General features: G+C 44.1%; 1 protein-coding gene across 4 annotated transcripts in view; it reads left to right on the forward strand.

Moving 5' to 3' along the window:
* Window positions 1-21300, forward strand: part of FGF13 (fibroblast growth factor 13) — a 238165-nt gene that overhangs the window by 92758 nt on the left and 124107 nt on the right. Inside the window, exon 1 of one of the 4 annotated variants that reach the window (XM_042029329.1) lies at window positions 8942-9266. The exons of 2 other annotated variants lie outside the window; for them this stretch is intronic. In XM_042029329.1, the coding sequence (XP_041885263.1) occupies window positions 9236-9266 (31 nt within the window). In that variant the 5' untranslated portion in view covers window positions 8942-9235. Of the gene's footprint in view, window positions 1-8941; window positions 9267-21300 lie in introns of those variants that run through there. One more of the 4 variants, XM_042029333.1, reaches the window with a different exon arrangement.

The following is a 21300-nucleotide window of genomic DNA, read 5'->3' on the forward strand; positions in this document are numbered from 1 at the left end:
ACTACATCCAGAACAGACCCAGGGTGATGGCTCAGGACTGGCAGAGAGGGTTCACACCTACACGGTGAAGAGGAGGAGGAAGAGGATTTTTTTTTTATGATTCTGTCAGCTGCCAAGCAATCCCATTTTGGGGAGTTGAAGAGTGGCTTAATTTCAACTCAGACATCACAGGTGAAACCTCAGACAGAAGAACTAAAGTGGGACTTCACAGAAGGGAAGATCTGTTGGCAAATGCAAAGGGCTTAAATAATGCATACAAATCTTAGGGCCTGATTCCTCTATCCAGTACATGGGGGAGGAGCAGCTTGTGCCCAGCTGTGGGAGATCAAGCTGGACAAGCAGAGAAGACTTGCTTTTGCCCAGTCCTGCAGTCATTTCCTTTCTCTGCTGGTTTTACAGACTGGGGGCTGTTCCCCAGCTGTGGCTCCACATCTGCCTCCCACACCTTGGCCCTTGGCTCTTGCCGTGCCTGGGCTCCTCTCCATAAGGTGTGCCCTGAGGCTGCAGCTCCCTCTTGGTGCACCTGCCATGAATTCAGCCTTTGGAATTGTTCAGCCAAACACCCGGCTCACTTTCTGGTGGATGCCACTGCTCTGTGCATGGGCCTTTCTGCACGGGCTGTTTTGCCACAGGTGTTGCCTTGTGTCAGCCACTATTTTTCCGGTGAGGTGGCTCAGCAAGCCCTAGACTCTGAAATCAAGCCTAGACTTGAAATGGGTGTGCTGCTCAGAGGTGGGGAAGGGCAGGTGCTGGGGTTTTGTAAGTGTCACTGGCGTGGCCAGGCTGCGGCAGGGCAGCTCCTGGTCCCAAGCAGCTGTGACATTCCAGGGTTATCCACCCGTGTCACGGAGGGTGTTCTGTAGGTACGTGCATGCAGTGTGATGCTCTATCATTGCCTACACGCAGAAGGTGGTTTTTTGCCCTGGTTCTGTGGCCTCCTGTAGGCCATATGACGTTTCAGTGGCTCTTGAAGAACTTGAAATGTTGCATATTTTCCTAAAAATATGATCCTCTGATTCTTGCTGTTCTCATGGGAGCAGGATCATAACAGCATTCCAGAAGCTCATTATATTTTTACAGACATTTTCTATCTCCTGCTCAAGTTGTAATTGTGCCATTTCTTTTTCCTGAGAGCACTTTTGGCACTATTTACTGAAGGTGAACTTGCAAATCAGTAGTGTCTTGGAAAAAAAATTGCCATTTACTGTATAGCAAATGCCTTGTTCAAAAGCATCTTAAGGCTTGGGGATGACATTGGATGACTAAAGGCCTTAGCTAGCTGACCTTTAGCATCCCTCTAAAAATAGATCCCTTTCAATGCTGGCTCTCTTTCAGTGGCAGGTGGGGTTGTGCAATGGGTTTTCATTACCTCTGGCACTTTCTCAGTGAAGCATGTGAAAACTAGGCAGGTTTTCACTGTCTGTTCTGTAGTAATAGCCTGCATTTCTCAGTGGAACAGCTTCTGTTACCTTATACTTCTAAATGTCTTTAAATAAAGGAAGTATTGAACACAAAGATCAATGCATGTGGAGTTTAAAGATGCACACACTTTTTTAATGCCAGTTAAGCTAAGTTTGAACTTTGTTGTTTGGTTGCTTAATATTAATGAGAGCAGTTCAGAACTAATATTTTATAACCATCAGTGCTTATGGAATGTTATGACAGGATTGAGAGCCCTCAGGTTGGCACGGATTATTTAATTAACTGACCAAAGTATGAGTTCGCTTTGATGGAACTTTAACTGGGGTTTCTTTTCTGTTCGTTTAAGTTTTACCTAATGGCTCTTTAAAGAAACCAGTAAATGTGTGAGATTTGGGTTTGTATCTAGTGGTAAAAATACATCTTGTTCTTTTTATGGCCATCTTGGGGGGGGGGGGGGGAGAAAAAAAAAAACCAAAACAACAGCAGGAGTGATATACTTGGGAAAAAAAAAACCCCTTCTGCTTTTAACTGTTTTGTAAACAGCGTATTAACAATGATGAGATAGTTTAGGAGTGGGAGCTCTGACTGATGTTTCAATATAAGTGGAAAAATCATTCCAAACAACGTAATCCCTTTTAGTTCTTACTGAAAATTACATTCTCCTCTTGTGCCTTCCTCTTGTCAGATTTCAAGACTGGAACAGCTTTAGAACTTTTGAGGGTTGGTCTAGATGATCTTTAAAGGTCCCTTCCAACCCAAACCATTCTATGGTTTTACGACTGTCCCATGTGACATTTTTAACTTAATGCGGATCTTACAATGCTTTCAGATAATGCAATAAATGCATCTGCCTTGAAGGTTTATTGTGAGTCTCAGCACTTCAGTTGCTGTGGCAGGCACATACTGTATTTATACTTTGGATTATTCCAATTAATGCATGTAGTGTAAAAAAAGATAAAGTCTAGAAAAAGCAATAAAAAATGAAAACAAAAGATATTTTTAGGAAAACATACTTCAGTCTCACAGCAGGATTGCCTATGTTTATCAGGCTTCTTGGAGAATTTTGCAAAGTGCTGTTCAACTTCAATTTAGAGTCCATGACTGCTGTTCGCATTCCGTCTCAGCAGCTGGAGTTACTGCAGTTGCAATTTCCATATTGTGTCTGTTCAGAATCAATTAAGAGTGTTTTGTTTCATAGTGGAATATGAATAATATTCTGCTTCTTAATGGTGCATGCAGGAGTGGGCAGGTCTGGAACGGGCTGTGTGAGACCAAGGCATCCCAGGAGTTTTGATGCGAGGAGCTGCCGTCGGTTTCTCAGTCTGAGTCCCGTGTGCAGTGGAACAGAGCTGGGCTGCAGAACCCCACAGGAGCCCTGTTAGACTGGACCAGCCCAGCTGATCCAGCCTCTCCTCTGCAGCATTTGGGCTGTGCTGGATGTTGTGGCCCCTGGACATCGTGGACATGATTATCTGTTTGGGAATTCTGGTTTTTGTCTCAAGTATCTGCCATGTAGCTTCATTTGTTATTTTATTTGTTGTGTCTTACCGCTGCATTGCTCTTCAAGCCACAATGAAAAATTTCTCTTCCTTTACGGATCTGTCTTTGCCATTTAGGTTTTCTGGGTTTTATTTGCACAGGGGAGATCCATGAAAGTCACTGGCAGTGCCATTTATATCACCAATTCAGAAATGACAGTACAGGTACACCCTGTGCCTTCGTCATAGCATAGGTCAGAGAGGAGAATATTGCCATTGTATCTTTCACTCTTTAATTATGAAAGCACCCATTTAATGCAATTTTTTTTACCCTTTATTGTTGCATTTGGCCCAATTCAGTTGCTTTTTGTGCAGACTTACTGATTAGGTTAGACTACTGCCTTGCCTAACTGCAGGATCGGTCTAATTATAAGTAAAAGAGCAAATTCATGAGAAAGTAATAATAACCCTTCTGCTAATGATACTCTCTGATGATTTCTGTATTCTCTTTGTAGTACATGGATTTCTGAGCGGGACACCCTGAAACAGCCTTCCAGTAGAAGCAGTGGAATCAAACTTTGGTCTTGAATGTGATACAGTGACACTTGAAAATGAGATGAGGAAAAAACAAGCAAAATCAAAGTGATAAATCACAGTGAAAAAGAGCTCCCAGTGGAAAACCTCTGGGTGTTATGACAGAAAATAATCTTCTTACAATGTTTTCAAGTTATTCTTTCAGTCCCATTTTAGAAGTATTTCAGCTTTGCTGTTGATACTTTTTTGAAGGTGGTTATTCTCTGTATAGTACTAAATTTCTGGTATGTCATAAATAAGCCTAAAATAATTAAGGTGGAAGTATGTATCACAGTCAGGTGGTGACCTTCCTGAATGACCAGCATCTAATGCCGTCTGCTTTTTATAATGTGCAAATCAGTGAGGCAAAGAAAGAAGCAGATGTCGCTAGAATGACTGTAATAACAAATTCATGCAATTATGCCATGCTGTGTTCACATTTTGCTTCTTCCAGAATCAGGTCAATTTTGCATAAAAGTTTTTATTTTGCCAAAACTTGTTGTGCATCTTTTAGCTGGTTTTGGTTTTGGTTTTTTGGGGGTTTTTTTGGAAATACCACTTTAAGACCTGAAACCAAATTACACATGCAAATAGAGAAACATTTATGAAGAACTTTTTTAATTAGCCAAAAGAAACTTTGCAGCATGTTGGTTAGCCTGAAGTACTCTCCGTTCAGAATGCTTTTTGTTTTATAAAATTGGCTGATGGCTTGACATCTTTAAAATAAACAGACGCCCATGCTTAAGTATTTCCCTCAAGCTGAAACAGAGCCAAGGGCTGCACCACATAGCAGAGCAGTACTTCTCCTTGCCAGGCTTCTCCTACCCATCCCTCCGGAGTGCTAAGTTTTAATTGTATACATTTTCCATCGAGCTGCAGTTCTGGGTTTGTTGTGTCCTCCAGGTAATGTAACAGGGAACAATCTGTGCACTGCACAAAGCCTTGGACGTGCTCATTATCCCCCCGTCCCCACACAGAGCTGCACTCAGCTTGGATGATTTAGCAGGTCCAAGCTGGTAGGCTTTTATGCTGTAAGTGCTTCGGGTTTATGATGAAAACCTGTGCTTGTTGGATGATTTCTTCCCACTGTAAAGAGAGCATTAAAAGAGATTTTCAAAACTTGTATAAGTAGCAAGGCAAGTGGCAGTTACTTCCGTGTGTGTGTGCTTGTGCCTCCTCTCAGCCAGGCAAGAAGCAGTGGAAGGATCCAGAAAGAGCTTTTCTGAAATACTGCTGGTTTTCTTGGCTGATCTCAGTTTACTGACACTCCTCTCTATGACTGAATGATTGCTTTCTTACTTCCAAGTCTTAAAATAACCTCTGCTATTGCTAGAAGAGGTTTAATAAAAAGAAATAATATATAGCATTTATTAGCTTGAGATGTGGATAGCTGCTGGCTAGTAAAACTGCTTTGTCAGGGAGAATATCAAAGTGGAGCAGAATCAGTCACCAAGAAAAACCTGAACATTGCCAGTGGGCTGGCTCTGAAGAAGGTTCCTGGCATGCCCCGAGGAGGAACGATGCTTCACTGCCCGCATGGCTCAGGCCGGGGTGCTGCTGGCGGCTCTGGGGGATAAGGGCAGCACTCAGGACACAGAACTGCTGCCCACAGCTGTGTCAGTGAGCGTGTCTGCCCCAGGGAGCCATGTCAGCCACAAGTTTTCTACCAAAAATGATTTCCCCTTGCTCCTCTTGACTCTGCTCAGAGGGAATGATGCCTTGAGGAAAAAGGTTTGTGGCTGTTTTTCCTGGTCTACTAAAGGGAAAGGCTTCTGGGCTCACACTGCTGAGGGATAGAAAGTGATACTGGTGATGCTTGGTTTTGTTCTGTGGACATTTGATGAACTGTTAGTTTGAAATTCAGTAAGCTGCTTTCCTCCCAAAATAGCCCAGTCCTGAGGAGGGCTGGGGCAGGACAGCGCCCGGCTCCAAGTTCAGACATCTCAGTCTGCTGTTACCTTGTGCTCACGCTTGTTCTTAGGTTTATACATTGTCCTTCATGCAGAAATCCAGGGTAGCTTGACAACCAGTTCCATGTCACATGTAATTCCTGATAGTATCATTTTAAGACGCTTCACTCAAACAAATAACCTTTATGCCTGGGTTTAGCACGCTTGATTGTTCTGATGTTTAAGTGGCAGAGTGTTTCCAAGCCAGAGAGAAATCTGACTTGACTCTTCCAGCGTTGTGATTTCAGGTGGTGGTGTTCAGAGATGGGTGAGGCTCCCCAGGTGCCTGGGAGCTCCGGGGCGAGGCTTGCAGAGGCAGCACAGGGAAGCTGCCGTGGGCAGTGGAACTGGGACGGGCACGTTTGCCACGCTCTGGCTCACCTGGAGGACTGACAGTGGGCAGCAGCGGTGAGCTCAGCACCGGCCTGCTGCTGCCGTGGCTGGGCACAGAGCTTGCTGGCATGGCTTTGGTCCTGGCACCACGTGTGATCCCATGACAGGCAAGCAGGGAAGGGAAAGCTAAGGAAAAAAATTGGTATGTGAGTAGATAACTTAAAATGTGGAAATCATTTTCTATTACATACCTCACTGATTCTTTGTTCCCTTTTTGTCAGTGTTGAGTATTTCTACCCAGCTGCTCTTGCCTCACTTATCTGCTTTTCTCTAATATGTATACAATTGATTTTATTTTCATAAATGTTTTGATGAGAGTTTACCTAGGTAGATGAGGGGTTTTCAGGATGGATATATTTGTCTACATACCCTGCAGTAGAATGTAATTGTTAGAATGCAGAAGGATGTGAAAAGTGCAGAAGGACAGCTGAAATATCAATAAATCTTGATTACACCTTGCCCTCTTCTTCAGCAGAGGCTTAACTCAGTTATTTTTTAAATAAGGTGTCAGTGTACATAGCTATTTAGGAATGCGTTTGTGGAATGGAAGAGTGTGGGAATTGTGAAGTATGTGCTGACTTTGTGCCTCTGAAACATGAATCTGGTATTGATCATAGCCCCAGTGCATATCTTTTGTCACAATTTGTGTTTAGAAGGCAAGATAAAAAAATAGATGCATTATATATGTGTGTGTGTATATTTGCAGGACTTAAAAATGTACTTTAAAAATGTGCAATGTTAATAGAGTGTTTGAATTAAGGATATAAAGTGCTTTGTTTTAGTTTTTCCATCATAACATCTTTCATCATTGTGCATTCCATAGATGATCAAAGCAAAGGAATGATTGCCATGGGTGGGCAATTCTGCATAATAATGCAAGATGTCACAGAAACAGAATATAGATAGACATGGGTAAGACAGTGTTTTTCACTGAACTGACATGGAGAATTTACAGAACATCTCAGGGTCACAGAGCACTGTGAATAGTGAAATACGTGTCTGCGCACAGGAATGATGATCTACATGGGAGAGCAGATGGGGGAAGGAAACATTCCCACTGCAGGGCTGTCAGGGTTTTAACTTCAGAGGTTTTCTCCTGGCCTCTGATGAACAGCTTATAGCAAAAACATTCAGGCCTGCAGAGAGAAAAGCTGAAGAACCAGAGACAACTTTTACTTTACTTTTTTTTTTTGCTGTTCCTATTTAAAGGTCTGCCATAACTGAGAGCAAGGGTAACAACCCAGGTCAGACAAACTTAAATTAAGCTGCTCTTTGATTTTTCTGAAGAAATCCTTTCACGATGTCTCAGTGGCACAGTAGGTAGTCTTGAACTTTTCAGTGTTTGAACTGTGGCAAGGCAGGGAAAGAGGAGGAGATGTTTTAGATGGAAGAATTTTATAACATTTCAGGAGAGGCTTTTTCGAGCACATTTGTCATTGGTCTGCTCTTTCTGGTTTAGGGATAGTCTGTTTGGCAGGGCTGAGCAGAGGAGAGCAGGACCACTGCCAGTCGTGGCTCAGTGCAATGGTGACCCCTCCTGATGGTTCCCCTGAGCAGCCTGGCTCACGTTCCAGGGCAGCGCCACTGCTCAGGACCAGTTCTGACTCCTACAGATGCTGCACTGGTTTTTTCTCTGGCAGGAGCTGCTTTGGTGGGTAGCAGGTGTAAGTCTGTAACTGCATAGCAAGATGTCAGGGCTTTGGATGTTGGTCAGCTTAAAGAAATGCTGATTATTTCAACTGTCCCACAGATCCTGCTTTTCTTTTGATTAGATGCTTTTGAACATGCCATAAAGCTTGAGAAGCTTCTGGGAACAGTGGAGACATTTACTTGAGCAAGCCTTTTAAGCTGAGGTGGGAGGCACCCAAATGTGGTGTCCAGGGAGCCTTGGGATAAAAGTGACTGTGCCGTGCGAGCATTTCCAGCAGGAGAGGAGCATCAAAGAGCTGTGGTGTCCACACATTTTTTCTTAAAACCTGGCCCAGAAGAGGCTCTTTTGCTCCAGTAGACCATTCTGGGGATACATGTGCCCACAGATGATGCTTTTGAATGCTTTATGAACATGCATCTTGGCTTTGTTAGGGTGGCACAAGCAGAGCGTAGCCGTGTGCTGGTGGTGCAGGTGTGGTACCCTGCAGTGTGATCTCCATCTTCTGGCTCAGCTGGCCACATGTGTGTGGTGAAGAGCAAAGGAGAGAGAGCACGGTGCTGCTGCTTACTCCTGCCTGTGAGAGCAAGTGGGAATATTCCCACTCATTGTGACTGCCTGGAAGCTGATGCTGAGGAGTGTGTCTGGGTGTGTCTGGTGCATTTCCATCACTGCTTTTGTCAGGGCATTTTGGAACTAGGTGAAAGGAAAAGAAAATTTGCATATCAACGCACATTGACATGAAAATACAGCATCCAGTGAACAGCTTAATTTCCTAAATTGACTTTTAAATGGTGAGACACGAGTGTATGTGTGGAGCTCAGCAGGGCAGTTCCTGTTGATGGTAGGGAACAGCGAGCCAATCCTCAGCTGCAGGTCTTGTGGAAAATAAGTTTGCAGAGGATTCACAGAGGCATGAAAAGCTCTGATGGGTTGGCTGAGGAAGAGACAAAACCTGAATCCACTGCTTGCAGAGCTTTAGTGGGAGGGGTTCCTCTTGCATTGCAAGCTGGTGGTGGAGCTTCCTGCACTCCTGTGGAGGCAATTATGACAAATATTTTCTATTAGGAAAGTGGAAGTAATGACATATGTCATGTGTGTACTTTTTGTTTGAGATGTGCATGACTGTAAAGAAGCAGATGGCTCCTTTAATTCTGATCATGGCATGTGGCTTCTCTGATTATGAGTCCATTATTCCTATACAGATCTTTTTAATAAATTCTTTCTGAAGGGGGAAGGAAGTGAAATTGCTTTGCATCAACTCATTAAAAATTACCAGGAACAGTAATGGTTATTAGGAAGGCTGTGTCCAGTGAACTACAAATATGTTGCCTGGAGCAGCCTAAAAAAAAAAAAAAAGAAACAAGCCACAAATGAAATGTAAATGTTAATTCCCAGAAGGATGTTTGTATCCTTGTGTTCACACAGGGAGCTGAGGCAGCCCGGGCAGTTCTCCATCACACCCTGCTGAGGTTCCTCTCCCATCTGCACAGGCTGAGCTCACAGGCAGCACTGTGGGGTGCAGCCCTGCACCCTGGAACACTTCCTGCTGCTGCCCAGACATTTGCAGGACACGAAAGCATGAGAATTTGGCCTGCCTGATTTAAACATATTCATATTTCTTGGGTATTCCTGCTCCAGATTTTTCCAGTTGCTGCTTGAACGCAATCCTGAGCATTTATTTTTGATAAGGCGAGATGGACACGTGATTTGGATGGCAAGTTGGATAATGTTTTCTTTCCCATGGATCCAGTCAGCCCAGCAGTGATTGAATGGGGAGAAGGTGGAAGCCCATAGGTCAAGGTAGGAGATGTGGTGCCTTTTCTTCTCCTCCTCCTATGCCAGGGAGCAAAACCCCCCGAGACCAGGGTGACTTGGCTGTCGTGACAGGCTTTTTGCTTTGTCCTCCCTGGTACTTGTTTTCATTTGGCTTCTGCCCACAGGGCTCTGCCAGCATCTCTTTCTGACTTCCAGTTGTTTCCTTATTTCCTTGCTAGCACCGCTTCTTGCCCTGGGATCCCCTCAGCCTTTCCTTTGCACCCCTAATGGTGTGCTGTAGCACTAAGGTGCTACTGCTGTAAACACTTCAGCACGTCTATTGCTTTGAAAAAGCAATTTGATAGAGATCATTAAAACCCTGGTAATTACAGGCCTTTATTTCACTTTTAAAACATATAAATTGGTTTGTTCTTTTTCTTTTAGTACTTCTCAGTTGAAGAGAATCCTAGATTCACACAAAATGTGTTTCCTTCTGATCTAATGAATGTGACACTGTAATCAACCTCTTAGGAGTCTAATGGGACTCTATCCGTAATGTGTGATTCAGAGCAGTGCTAATTCCTTCAGTCTCACTGAGGAGTGAGGCAGATTGGAGCACACTCCTGCAGCTAGATGTGTAATGTTGCCATGTTTTAAGTCCCTTTTGGACAAAATGAAGATATATCCACTTTACAGTGACAATATTTAAATAGATCCTGGCTTTCAGTGTGCTGGCTTGGTGACCTTCTGATGATTTTGAAGGCATGGTTGTACTGCATGTGGTCTGCTGGTGTTTTGAACACTCTGTTCCATTTTTCCAAGAGTCTCCTTCACCCTCAGGGATGACAATGTAGGCGGGGAAAATTCCTCCTAATGTCAGAAATGGAATGCTTCTCTGTAGAGTAGTTTGGAGACTGACTGGCTTGATCGTAACCTATTTTTATAAAAACATCCTAACTGCTATCAGTTCTTCACCATGATGAATTTTAGCTTTGTGCTTTATTATGCTGATACTTTCTGAATGCTCTGGCAAGTGCTGATGGTATTGAAATTAAGAGTGTTAAAAATGGAGAGAGGAAGGTGGGAAGAGGAGTTCCATTGTTCCATTTGAAAAGTGAACATCATCCACATTTGAGTTTTGAAGGGAGAGTTCAGTGTTCAGTGGCGTGGGGGAGAGAGAAGGAACATCCAGTGGGGAGCTAAAATGTTTGAGAGCTGCTATTACAGGTTTATCCCTCTTCCCTGAAGATAAAATAGGACAGATATGAGAGAAAAAATAGCGGTGATGGAAAATGCACCTTCCCTCCATCAGGCTGACTCCTGCAGTAGCGCTCCTGGAAAACCAAGGGCAGAGCAAACAGACCACATCTGTCCCCTCAGTGCCTGGTTAAATATGTGCTTTGGGGCTCCTTGGATACTCCTAGAGGTAACTCATTGATCGAATTCCAAGCCTGAAGCACTAAGAGCCCCTGACTCTTACTCTGCTTGCTCATTTCCAAATTTCTGCAGAGACTGGAGGAGTTTCTTCATTTGTTTCACTGAAATAAAGCTGAAGGTTTACTAAAATACTGTGTAATAGTGTGTCTTCACTGTCCATCTCTTGATTTATTCATTTCCATGTTTTAATGCCTAAAATCTCTCTGTATACAGAAGGAAAACAGGAAATGTTAACTAACTTAAATTACATGGATTTTCTTGGCCAGAGAGAAAGTGGGAGGAAAATGAAACCGAGATATGGTCACAATTCTAATTGACACAGATGGGAATATCTTTAAAAACTAAAACTGAAATTTGGCAGCAAATTGGTGCAAATTGGTTTTTTAAAAAAATCAAAATAAAATCGAATCACTTTGATAACAGAACATTTATTGAATGGAAGGTGGATTTTGAAAAGAACATGGGCAGCATTGTTTCAGAGCCTGTGTCTGGTGCAGTTCTACAACAAACACTTGATAGTCTCCCAGACAACACAGCTTAATTGTGAGGAGTAATTTTGAGGGTATTATGCTTGAGAAGCTTTGGGGCCTTTGCTCCTTCTGATCTGTCTGCTGAGCTCAAGGGCAGAAAGCTCTCAAAAGGGGCTGAGGATTTTTCTGGCTGAGAATTTCCTGCCTCACCACCACCTTGGTTCCTTCTGATGTTCACCCAGAGACTGCAGAGCTTTAGATAAACTTGTTTGGAGTGTGATGATGGTAAACGGGATGTGAGCCACCCAGGACCCCTGTGCAGGTGACTCGGTGGAAGTGTGTAAATTCTCTCTGGAACCCCACTGCATCACTTTATTCACTTGTAATGTAGTAGTTACTAAGGAATATATTAAGTATTCACATTACGGTAGCAAAAAAAGAGATATTAATTATTTAGCAGGTTTCTCAGGAGGCCTCCTAAAAAAGAATTGAGGAAGAACTTTAGAAGTGTTTTCAGAAAGAAAGTGACTGGATGAAATTCTCCTTACTTCTCTCTGAGCAGTCCCTTTGAAACTCAGTTACTTTCCCTGAATACATGTAAGGATCTATCTGGGGTAGTGCAGGAAAGCCGAGAGGAGCCTGAGCCACAGAAGAGCTGGGCCAGCCCACAGGGAGGATGGAGGATGTGTTGTCACTTCCAGCTGAAGTGAGTTGTTATAGTTCAAATGAGAGACACTGAGGGTAGGAGAACTCTGGTTCTAGTCCCAGAATCCTCCATGCACATGCCAGGTGCTTCTCCCAGCATTGGCTCAGGTATATGAGACATAGTGGCTTGAAATGAAAATAAATAATTAAATATATTCAGTTTAACAAACTTTTCCATCTAATGTGAGCTCAGAGATAATTTAGGGGCAGGTGTGTAACGAGGGCAGCAGCCTGCTGTGAGCCTGCAATGCTGTCAGTGCAGTTACCACGTTATTAAATGCTCAGTGTGGACCTGACTTTCAAGAAACAGGTTTTTGTTTAGGAAACAGCAAACATGCACATAGAATATTTTGTTGCTGTTGTTCTTCAGCAGTTGATTTTACTGTGTAGCACAGGGTCAAAAGTCTGCTGCACGTCTCTCTCCCTTTTATTAGGTGAGTAACAGTCTATAAGTGTGCTAAGTGCATGGAAGGTGCTTCGTGTTAAGCTACTTGATTTCTCCCATGGAGGACTCAGAATTAGACTCACTGAAGGATTTTGTGCTTCACCTCCAGCTGCTGAAATGGGTTTATGTAGTTCAAGGGCCAGGCTTAATTATCCTAAGCATGATGACTGCTATACCTGTAAATGTCCCTGCTTAAAGGCTAAATGCTGCCTCAATTGTCTTTGTACCTTCTTTTTAGTGTCCTTCCTTTATTAAGCACAGAAAGATTTTAATGTTTTTTTTCCCCAACAATGGGCAGCAGCTCTCTGCAGCTGGTTTGTACATTGATGGCAGCCTGGGCTGCATACCAAGGTCACAGGCTGGTTCTTATTATTTCAGCTATGGCACACTCATAATTTGTCCTTCCTGTATTTCCTTTCCTGGATGGCTGAACCATCCTTTCCGACAAAGAGAGGAGGGAGTTTATCAGTGTTATCTGTAAACTTACGTCCTGTGTGACTATCATCATAGTACTGTCTTTCTTGAAGAATTTCCCTTTGTGTAGTTAAATAATTGTTTTCTGGATGAAAAAGGAGACTCAAAATGTTATAATATTCTTGCATTTGAATGGACTTTAAATCCTGAGCAAATCAAGGTTTTTCATTTTGCTGTTTCCCTGAAGTTTCCTGAGACAGAAAAGGCATTTGGCACAGCAGGTCATCTCTGATGATGTCTGAAAACAAGGCTGCAGTCACAGGGATAGATGGTGGCTGCTCTAATGAGTGCAGGTTACATCAAATTGCTTTAATGAGACAGTGCAGTTGTGTTAGGCTTATTGCATATCTGAATTAATGGCTTGAAAGGAAGTTTGTCAGCCTGCTTCACTAGAAACCAGATCAAACAACAGCCTGGCATATTCTGCAATGACACAGAATAGCAGAATTGGGATTTTAATTTACCTCAGACTGTGTGTGATGCTTTCTATTAATAAAACAACCACACACAGGTACTAACAGGCAGGTGTTAAAATAACAATCCCCCTGCTGAGGGTGCTGGCTCTGCACATGCAGCCACGAGTGGCCCTTCCACATTGACAGATTTAATTGTAATGGCAGTGAGCTGAGCTCCTGGATGAACCCAGCCCTGCCCCTGGTCATGTCAGGCATCCTGTCCCTCCACTGTGTGTCAGGAGCCGTGCTCACGGTACCTGCCAGGCTGGAACCAGCCTGTCCTCAAGGAAAAAAGCCGTGGTTTGTACTGCACACGTGGCAAATCACCAAAGCAGAAGCTCTAGTGCAGTCACTCTTTATCTTGGCGTGGTGCAAGGTTGGGGTAGTTGCCTTCCATCACAGCAGCCTTATTTTAGTTGATTAAGTGTTGGCTGGCACAAGGCTCATCTTCTGCCCAGTCAAGGCAAAACCTGTGACCATTCAGCTTTGGAAGCTTTTAATTATATATATATATATATATATTTGTTTGTTTGTTTGTTTGTTTGTTTTTTAAGTTTAGTATAGTGTGCTTTTTTGTGTTTTGCTTAGTTGTGAACTGTCCTTTCTCAATTGTTTCATTTCTGGCTTATGTAGGGTAGTTTCTTCTTGATGATGTGTAATGGCAGAGGTGTTCACTGGTTGCTATTAAAGATACTGTGTGACACTAGAAACAGAATATTATACTTGCAGTGGGGAAATCAGAAAAGGTGGAAAATTACAAAATGCAGCAGGGTAATGCGAGAAATGATGAAAAATGACAAAATGCAGTGGTAGTTCTGAGAATGCAGCACAGGCTGAATGAATTGTGGGGGTTGACTGGAGGGGGCCTGATAACCCCCTTTGGGCAGCTGAATGGAGGTCCTGAGGATGACAGCAAAGGGCATTTTTGTTAACGCTCACCCCGGGGCACTAGGATTGTTTAACAGCCTTTGGCTACTGGGAAAGCCGAGCCATTGTCTGAGTGTACAGTGAGATGGAACGAGCAGAAGCAAGGCTCATGCGCTCGGAGTTTTTAAAAGCATCAATAAAAAAAAAAATTAAGGGACTTTTCAGCCCTTAAGAAAAGCTTTGATGCTCCTGAATCACATGTGATTTTGGAGGGCATGTTGAGCTCCTAATTTGAAGTGAGATGATAATGAAAATCAGTGGCTAAAAACTGAGAGGGCTAGGAGAAAATCATCACTTAATGTTAAAAAAAAAGAAAAGGCTCCTCAAATAAGCTTTGGTGGGAAAAGCAGGGCAGTGCTACAGCAGAAGACCTTGCAGTACCCAGATGCAAGGAAAGCAGAAATCCAACCTCCAGCAGCAGAGTACAAGCAGGGACACTTCATGCTGAGCCACAAATTCACTTACACCAAGCCTTTAGGACGCAGAGGAGTAAAGATGCACTTTTACCTGGTGGTGGCTGGGTCACTGGTACCACAGTCTGAGAGAGCTGAGGTTATGGTGTAGCTGTGAAGAGAAACCTCCAGGGCAAGGCACAGGAGAAGCAGCTGGTGGGAGGATTGCTCCTTCAGGGAGGGCAGGAGAGGTGCTGCCTGTCTGTGCTGGGAAATCATTGTGACGATGTTTCGTGAAGTAGGATGTCAGGTTTGGATTTGCAAACGTCACACAGAGGGATGCATTGAAAGGATTTAACAGATGAGAAGATACTTTTCAAGAGAATCAAAGCTAAAAGATACAGGTAAAAATGGAGAAAGCAAGTCTGCATTTCTACCAAATACACAAAGGAAGTAAACTTTGAAAGAATGAGATACGATCAAAGAGTGTCATAGTGAAAGGACAAGATGCAGGGGAAGAAGAATAATGTGACCAAGAGACCAAACCAACCTGCAGTTTTGTATGTGAAACTGAATCATGAAACTTCTGTAATTTAGGGTCAAATTAGCAAAGATTAATTTGTGTGTGCTAGAAAAATTACCTGTCAATTGTTGCTTATGATTGCAATTATTGAATAGCTTTGGAAAATACAACCACAAAGTCTGTAATCTTACATGTAAATCGATGTTTGCTAGACATGATATATTGACTGAAAATGACAGATTATGAATCACAATTTGATTGTCTGGAACTCAGACTTTTCTGCAAAGAGACATAATTTTAACTGTAACTTTGAGCCTGCAGTTTAATGATCTTACGGAAAGAAATGCTGTAGAAGCTGGAGAATCAGATTCAGATTTCCATGTACTGGCTTTCAGGGCAGCACATTGATGCAGGGTTTTATTGTTTGCTGAAATTATATCTGAGTGATCTCTTCCACTTCTCCTGGCAGAGAAGGAGAGGAAATGTGAGAAATTAGACAGGTTTTAAAACAGTGCATGTAAAGGTGACAGAGCAGATGACACAGCACCAAGAGCAAGGCACCAGAGAGATGGACAAGGCTGATGCAGAGACTGAGGTATGTGTGGATATATCCAGACCCATCCACACACAGGGTTTTAATTGGAAGTGTACTTGTCTGTTTGGGTATAAATGTGGGGATGAGTGTGGCATCTTGAGAGGGTTCAAGTTTTAGCAGATGTTTTCCCCCAGGACACCATGTGATATTGTGGCTGCCTATGAAGGAGTCTCTTGTAGGGTCAGCGAGAACAGTTGTTCACTGTGACATAAGTTTTAATAACAGCCTCTTCATGTCTTGACAGACTCTCACATCTGCCCGTACATGAGCTGTCCTGTTTGAGAACAGGTAGGAGAGGGGGGAGAAGCAGCAGTCCTGGAGTGGCAGCAAACTGCCCAGGTGAGACAAACAGATATTCCCACAGAGCCAAAGGACACGAGGTGGTTTGAACTCCGGGAGCACAGGCCAGGCCTGTTACAGTAGATGGGAGGATTTCTGATGGCTTTGCAGGGAGCTGATGTAGATGCACAGCTGTTAAAAAAACATTTCTCCTTTGGTTCTCACATCCTCTGTCTCTTACTCTGCTCCAGGACACCCCAGGTTTGCAACTAAGCAAATGCTTTGTGACTCGAGTCTGCTTTCTTGGAAAGACTTAAAAAAAAAAACCAGAAAGAGGCAGAATCTTGGCTGGAGACTTTGCTTTTCTGTAGAAAAACCTTACTTTGAAAGTTTTCATTCTTTTGTCAAGTGCTTTCTCCCATTTATGTCCTTTCTGACAACTCTTGTGTCAGATGCAGAGAACCAGAATGAAAGGAGAAAAAACAAACAAAATTATTAATAGATGTCAAGAGTGCCAAGGATGGCAGTCAAAGTTTGCAGGTTTTGATTTCAGTCGGATGTGAGAGAACTGAAAGCTTTAAGGAGGGGGCGTGTGGGTGCGAGGCTCGTTGTGCCTCTGCTGCTGCCAGGCTGCGTGTCCAGGGATGTGGCCCTGCAGAGGGGGAGAGGATGCTGGCAGTACTCCTCGGGGCAGGGCAGGAAGCAGCAGGAGGAGGGGATGGGTCTGACAGGTCAGCTCCTGAGCCAGGGTGAGGCAGATGTAGCTGGGCTTGGCAGTCTGAAGGAATGAACAGTCACCAACCCCCTGATGGTAACTTGTATTGTTCTTTGCTCCTCCCGTGGCTGCTGAGGGGGGTATTCAAAGCAAGACCAAACTCTCATCTCTTATGCATTGCCAATCACCTGCTGAACAGTAACTCCCTGTTAATTAGAGCCTAGATTCTCACCAGGATCTGCATCAATTCCCAGAGCTGTCACTTCTTTCTTAATAATTTATTTGCCTCTGTAATTGCTTTGCAGAGTTTTCATGGCATCCAGGGAGTGCATCTTCAGCCCACACCGTACACCTGAGCGGTACCGTGGGTTGTGTGGCATGCTGAAACACACTGAGACGTCTCAGTATCTGCCATTCACCTGGGTGGTCAGACTGTGCAAAAACCAGTATGCAAACGTATTTGGGAAACAGATTGCCCCTCTGTTCCTGGCTGTGCAATGGGCAAACTGGTTGTGTCTTATTAATTATTTTCCTGATCTCTGTTTTAATAATGAAATTGTTGGTAAATGACAAGGAGTAGATCTGAGCACAGTGAGTAGGAAACATCCTCTGTAATTTTTTGGTTAAGCCTCAAGTAATTGGATCAAAAGCATCTGCTTTTAAACTCCGTACCGTGGTTCATACCAGAGCCACAGTCCTCTGGGGATTTAGAGCTGCTCACAGCTCCCCTTCCAGACTGTGTGTGTTGGTTTCATTTCTGGCAGTGAGGAGAGTGAATGGTACCTGCTCAATCTCGGGAGCCTTGGGAACCATCAAGAATTCCCAAGGTTCTGGCATTGCCATCCAGACCCTTCCCACAGCACTAGACAAGGGAATGTGGTGGGATGGGAGGAGGGACTGCCTGTGGCTTGTTTGAAGAGCAGAGTGGATGGTGGATCATCTTCTAGGACTGTTTCTGCCCAGTAGGTGCATGCAGAGCTTTCTAAGCGCCTGTAAGAGTACACCCCTCACACATTTCAGCTCAGCTCTGCCACTCCCTCTGAGTTCTGTCACCTCTCCCGAGCCCGCCCACGGGTGCATCCACACGCATCCTGCTCTCTGCCTGCAGCCAGCCCTTGCACTTCACTGTGCACCCTGGACTGCTGCCTGCCTCCCTCACAGAAAGAGTCCTTGCACCCTAAAATCCACCGTGACTTGGAAAGGTGATTTTCTTCCATTCCCTTCAGCTTGGAGCAGCGTCAGGAGTGTTTATTGATGGGGAAGAAGAGCACTTTGGGGAGGAAAGAGGGAGAGATGAAGTGTAGGCAAACCTCACCTGCTCTTGTCCCACCCTTCCCTCACCACCTGGTGCTCCTGGTTTGTGCATCCCGGCAGGGGGAGGGATGTGGCCCTCCCCTGATAACCAGGTGAAAGCAATTCCCTGAGGAGATGCTCCCCAGGTAACCTGGAAACAGCTGAGAATCAGACCAAGAAAATTTCCTAACAATCACACCACCACAGGTGTGAGCTGTGAACGTGGCTGTCTGGAGGTGGGAGGCTGTTTGAAAATGGCACTTTGTGTAAATTAGGTGCCCTGTTGTGGTCAAAGGACTTGAAAGGAAAATAGTGTAGGTAACACCATCAAAATTGTCTTTAGTCTTTGCTAGTTTGGTTGCATGTTAGTCTTCAGTTTTTGTTCTGAAGGGAATGGAATTGGATTCAAGGAACATCTTACAGCTTCAGCAGGATTATTTTCTGTGACCCTTTTTCATTTGTTCAAAGTTTAGGCCCATTTCTGAGTTCTATAACAAATACTATTGGAGGAAAAAAGTGTGTGTTTTCTTTGTGCCATTAGCTCCTAATCTGGTGAAGAGTTCTCCTTCATTCCTGCTAGAACAGGCTAAGGGAGCTTAATGATGTGTATATATATATATATATATATATATATATATATATATAGTGCAAGTCATTACAAACCAGTAACTTAAAACATCAATTCAAGGAAAACATCCTTCCTTGGAAAAAAATCCCCTGGTGAACATTAGTTAAAATATTTGTACTAACAGTCATCTGCATCAAGCAATCACAGCTTAATGTTATCCTCTAATTCAAAAAACTTCCTTGTTTTTGTCTCACTGAAGGTGGCACATCTGTTGGAAATCTTCCATGATTTGTGAGCATTTACATCAGCATCTGGCAAGAAAAATTTATTTGTGAGGAGGAATCTACTTTCAGAAAGATTCATTTGGTGGTATTTTGCAGCATCAAATGGCCCATCTCAAAAGAAAAGTAGCACCTTGATCTAACTAATTTTATCAGCATAATTTGATTGGTGACTTCAGAACATTTGATCTACAAATTAAAAACAGAACTTAAATCAGTGTGGAGGGGGCAAGTGCTGTAGGTTTGTTCTGATCTGGGAGGCAGGGACATGTGTCCTGGAGGCATTTCTTTGGATCTGAGGATTCAATCCATGGAAATGCCTCTCTGGACTCAGTCCCCTTGCAAACCCTTTGTGTCCCGGGCCTTTTGCCTCCGCTGCCTGCATGCAAGGTGCTTCAGCCAGCTGTGACATCCTGCAGAAGGTGGGGCTGCTCGTGGTGAAGATCCAGGGGGGAAGGAGGATTGTCCAGCACAAGCAATTCCAGCACAGCAAATTGTTCCAGGGAAAGCAGGCTGGCAGCTCGGCCAGAAGTTCTTGTCGCTGCCGTAATTAAATAAATAAGCAAGCAATTAAACAGAAACTGTGGCAGCCTCAGAAGCGAAGCGTCCCCTGCCTCGCTCCTGGCTGTCGCTGGCGGCGCAGCAGCACTGCGAGCTCCTTTCACTGCGAGCTGCCTTTCACACGAGATGTGGCTGAATTCCTCAAGAAAAAATATCCAGAGGGACGAGACACAACGCTCCCGGTTCTGACATCTTAAGCTTGTCATAGATGCCGAGCCTGTTTCACCCGACGTGATTATCTCTCCCTCTGTCAAGGAGGCAGATGCCTCGGCTAGGAGGTATCATCCCCAGCCTGTCATCTGGATTCTATAAATGGAAATAGGCCTTTAAAAGCCAAAAATTATATTTAGTTGCAACTATGGGGGGAGGAAGAAAAAAAAAAGAAGAAAAAGAATAAATAAAGTCCGAACCCTTGAGAAACGGAACAAAGAAACAACAAAGCACTTAGGTCGGCCCTAATCATCTGCAAATGTTGATGCAGTCATTAAATGTAGACTGCATAGATAAAAGTTACTCTTCTGTCACTCCTTTTATCTCTACCTGAAGCATTCACTTGCCAGTCAGGTTTCTGTGTACAAGCCATAAATATTCAGCTTTTTCTGGAATCGTTTTTACCCAATATTTGCTTGTTTTCATCTAAACTCTCCATGTGCCAGAAGCAGCAACAATAAAATGCTGTGAGCTGGAGGTGTGCATTTAGGTGATTTAGCGTTGGATAGCCTGCAAAACCCTTCTCTGACCAGGTCTTAATAGCCTTGGGATGAAGAGTGAGCCAAAAATAAAATGAAAATCTAGCTGGTTTAGGTATGAAGGAAATGTAAGTGTCCATGCTGCAGTCAGTGCTGGGAACAACTCCGGTGTGTCGTGTTCCTGCCCTGTGGGATGGGCGTGAGTGGCTCGCAGAGATTAGTTCTTGTGGCTCAGGGTTTAATGGCTTTCTGTGTGTGCTGACTAGGCAGGCTCCACTGCCAGTGTTCTTGAGGCTGTTCAGGAGAAACTGGGGAGACATTTTACAGGGTGTTCCACTGAACGCAACCTTGGGCTGGCCAAAAAACGTGGACTTACCTAATTACAGCAACTTGAGAGGCAAAGTGTTCTTTTGAGATTTTACTTCTCTAGAAACTGACAAAACTGTTCTTGGGCAACTCCCACTCCCCATTTTGTTGTTGGCTGAGTATCTTCCTGGCAAATAAATGGGAAAAATTGTATCTGTGCAGTGCTGTAGGAATGCGGGCACAGCAGCCTGCCTGCAGCCTGAGCCATCAGGGGCACAGCAAGGTGACAGAAATATTTAAAATGTTCCCTTGACTTTGTGCTGGAGCGTCTGTGTTGAATCCCTGGAAGGGGGGAGGTTGTGCAGGCCTTTTGTGCTGGTCAGCTGGTCTTTTTGTCAGAGATCTCCTTGCACACGGGCTCTGAGATCAGATGAAACCCTGCTGGCTCTCCTGGGGCTGTGAAAACCCAGCCAAAGCTTAGAATGAAGCAGGATTTTGTTTGTCACCGTTGCTCACCGGGTGTGTGCCCTGGGTGGGATGGGGTGATCTGCAGGAGGAGATGAGCCATGGGGGGGGTGTGTCCTGTGGGCAGCACAGGGGACAAAAGTGCAAAGGCAGAGCAGAGCTGGGGGCACTTGCTGTGGCCTTTGCCAAGGTTCAGGTGCACTCAGGTCTGCCCAGATCTCTGTCATCAGGGTGTTCTTTGGGAGCACAGGTGAATTGATTGCAGAAGGCTTGGTGACATCGAATCGAAGCACATTTTATTTGGTGTCTCTGCCAGGAGGGAGGAATGTGGAGATGCAGTTAGTGGTGAACCACACTTCGTATTTTGCCCTCCCAGTTCTAAAACTATAGAAATCACTGAAGGTCAGGACCCTGCTCTTTAATTCTTATCCTGAAGTTGTGTCCCATTGCTTGAGTCTCTTTAGGTCTCCAGTTTCCAGTGTGGGTGTGTTGCTGCCAG

Source organism: Corvus kubaryi, unplaced genomic scaffold (genome assembly GCF_017639235.1).
Source record: "Corvus kubaryi isolate FWS band 111438036 unplaced genomic scaffold, C.kubaryi_AGA036_p1.0 37322, whole genome shotgun sequence".
Classification (NCBI taxonomy): Eukaryota; Metazoa; Chordata; class Aves; order Passeriformes; family Corvidae; genus Corvus; species Corvus kubaryi.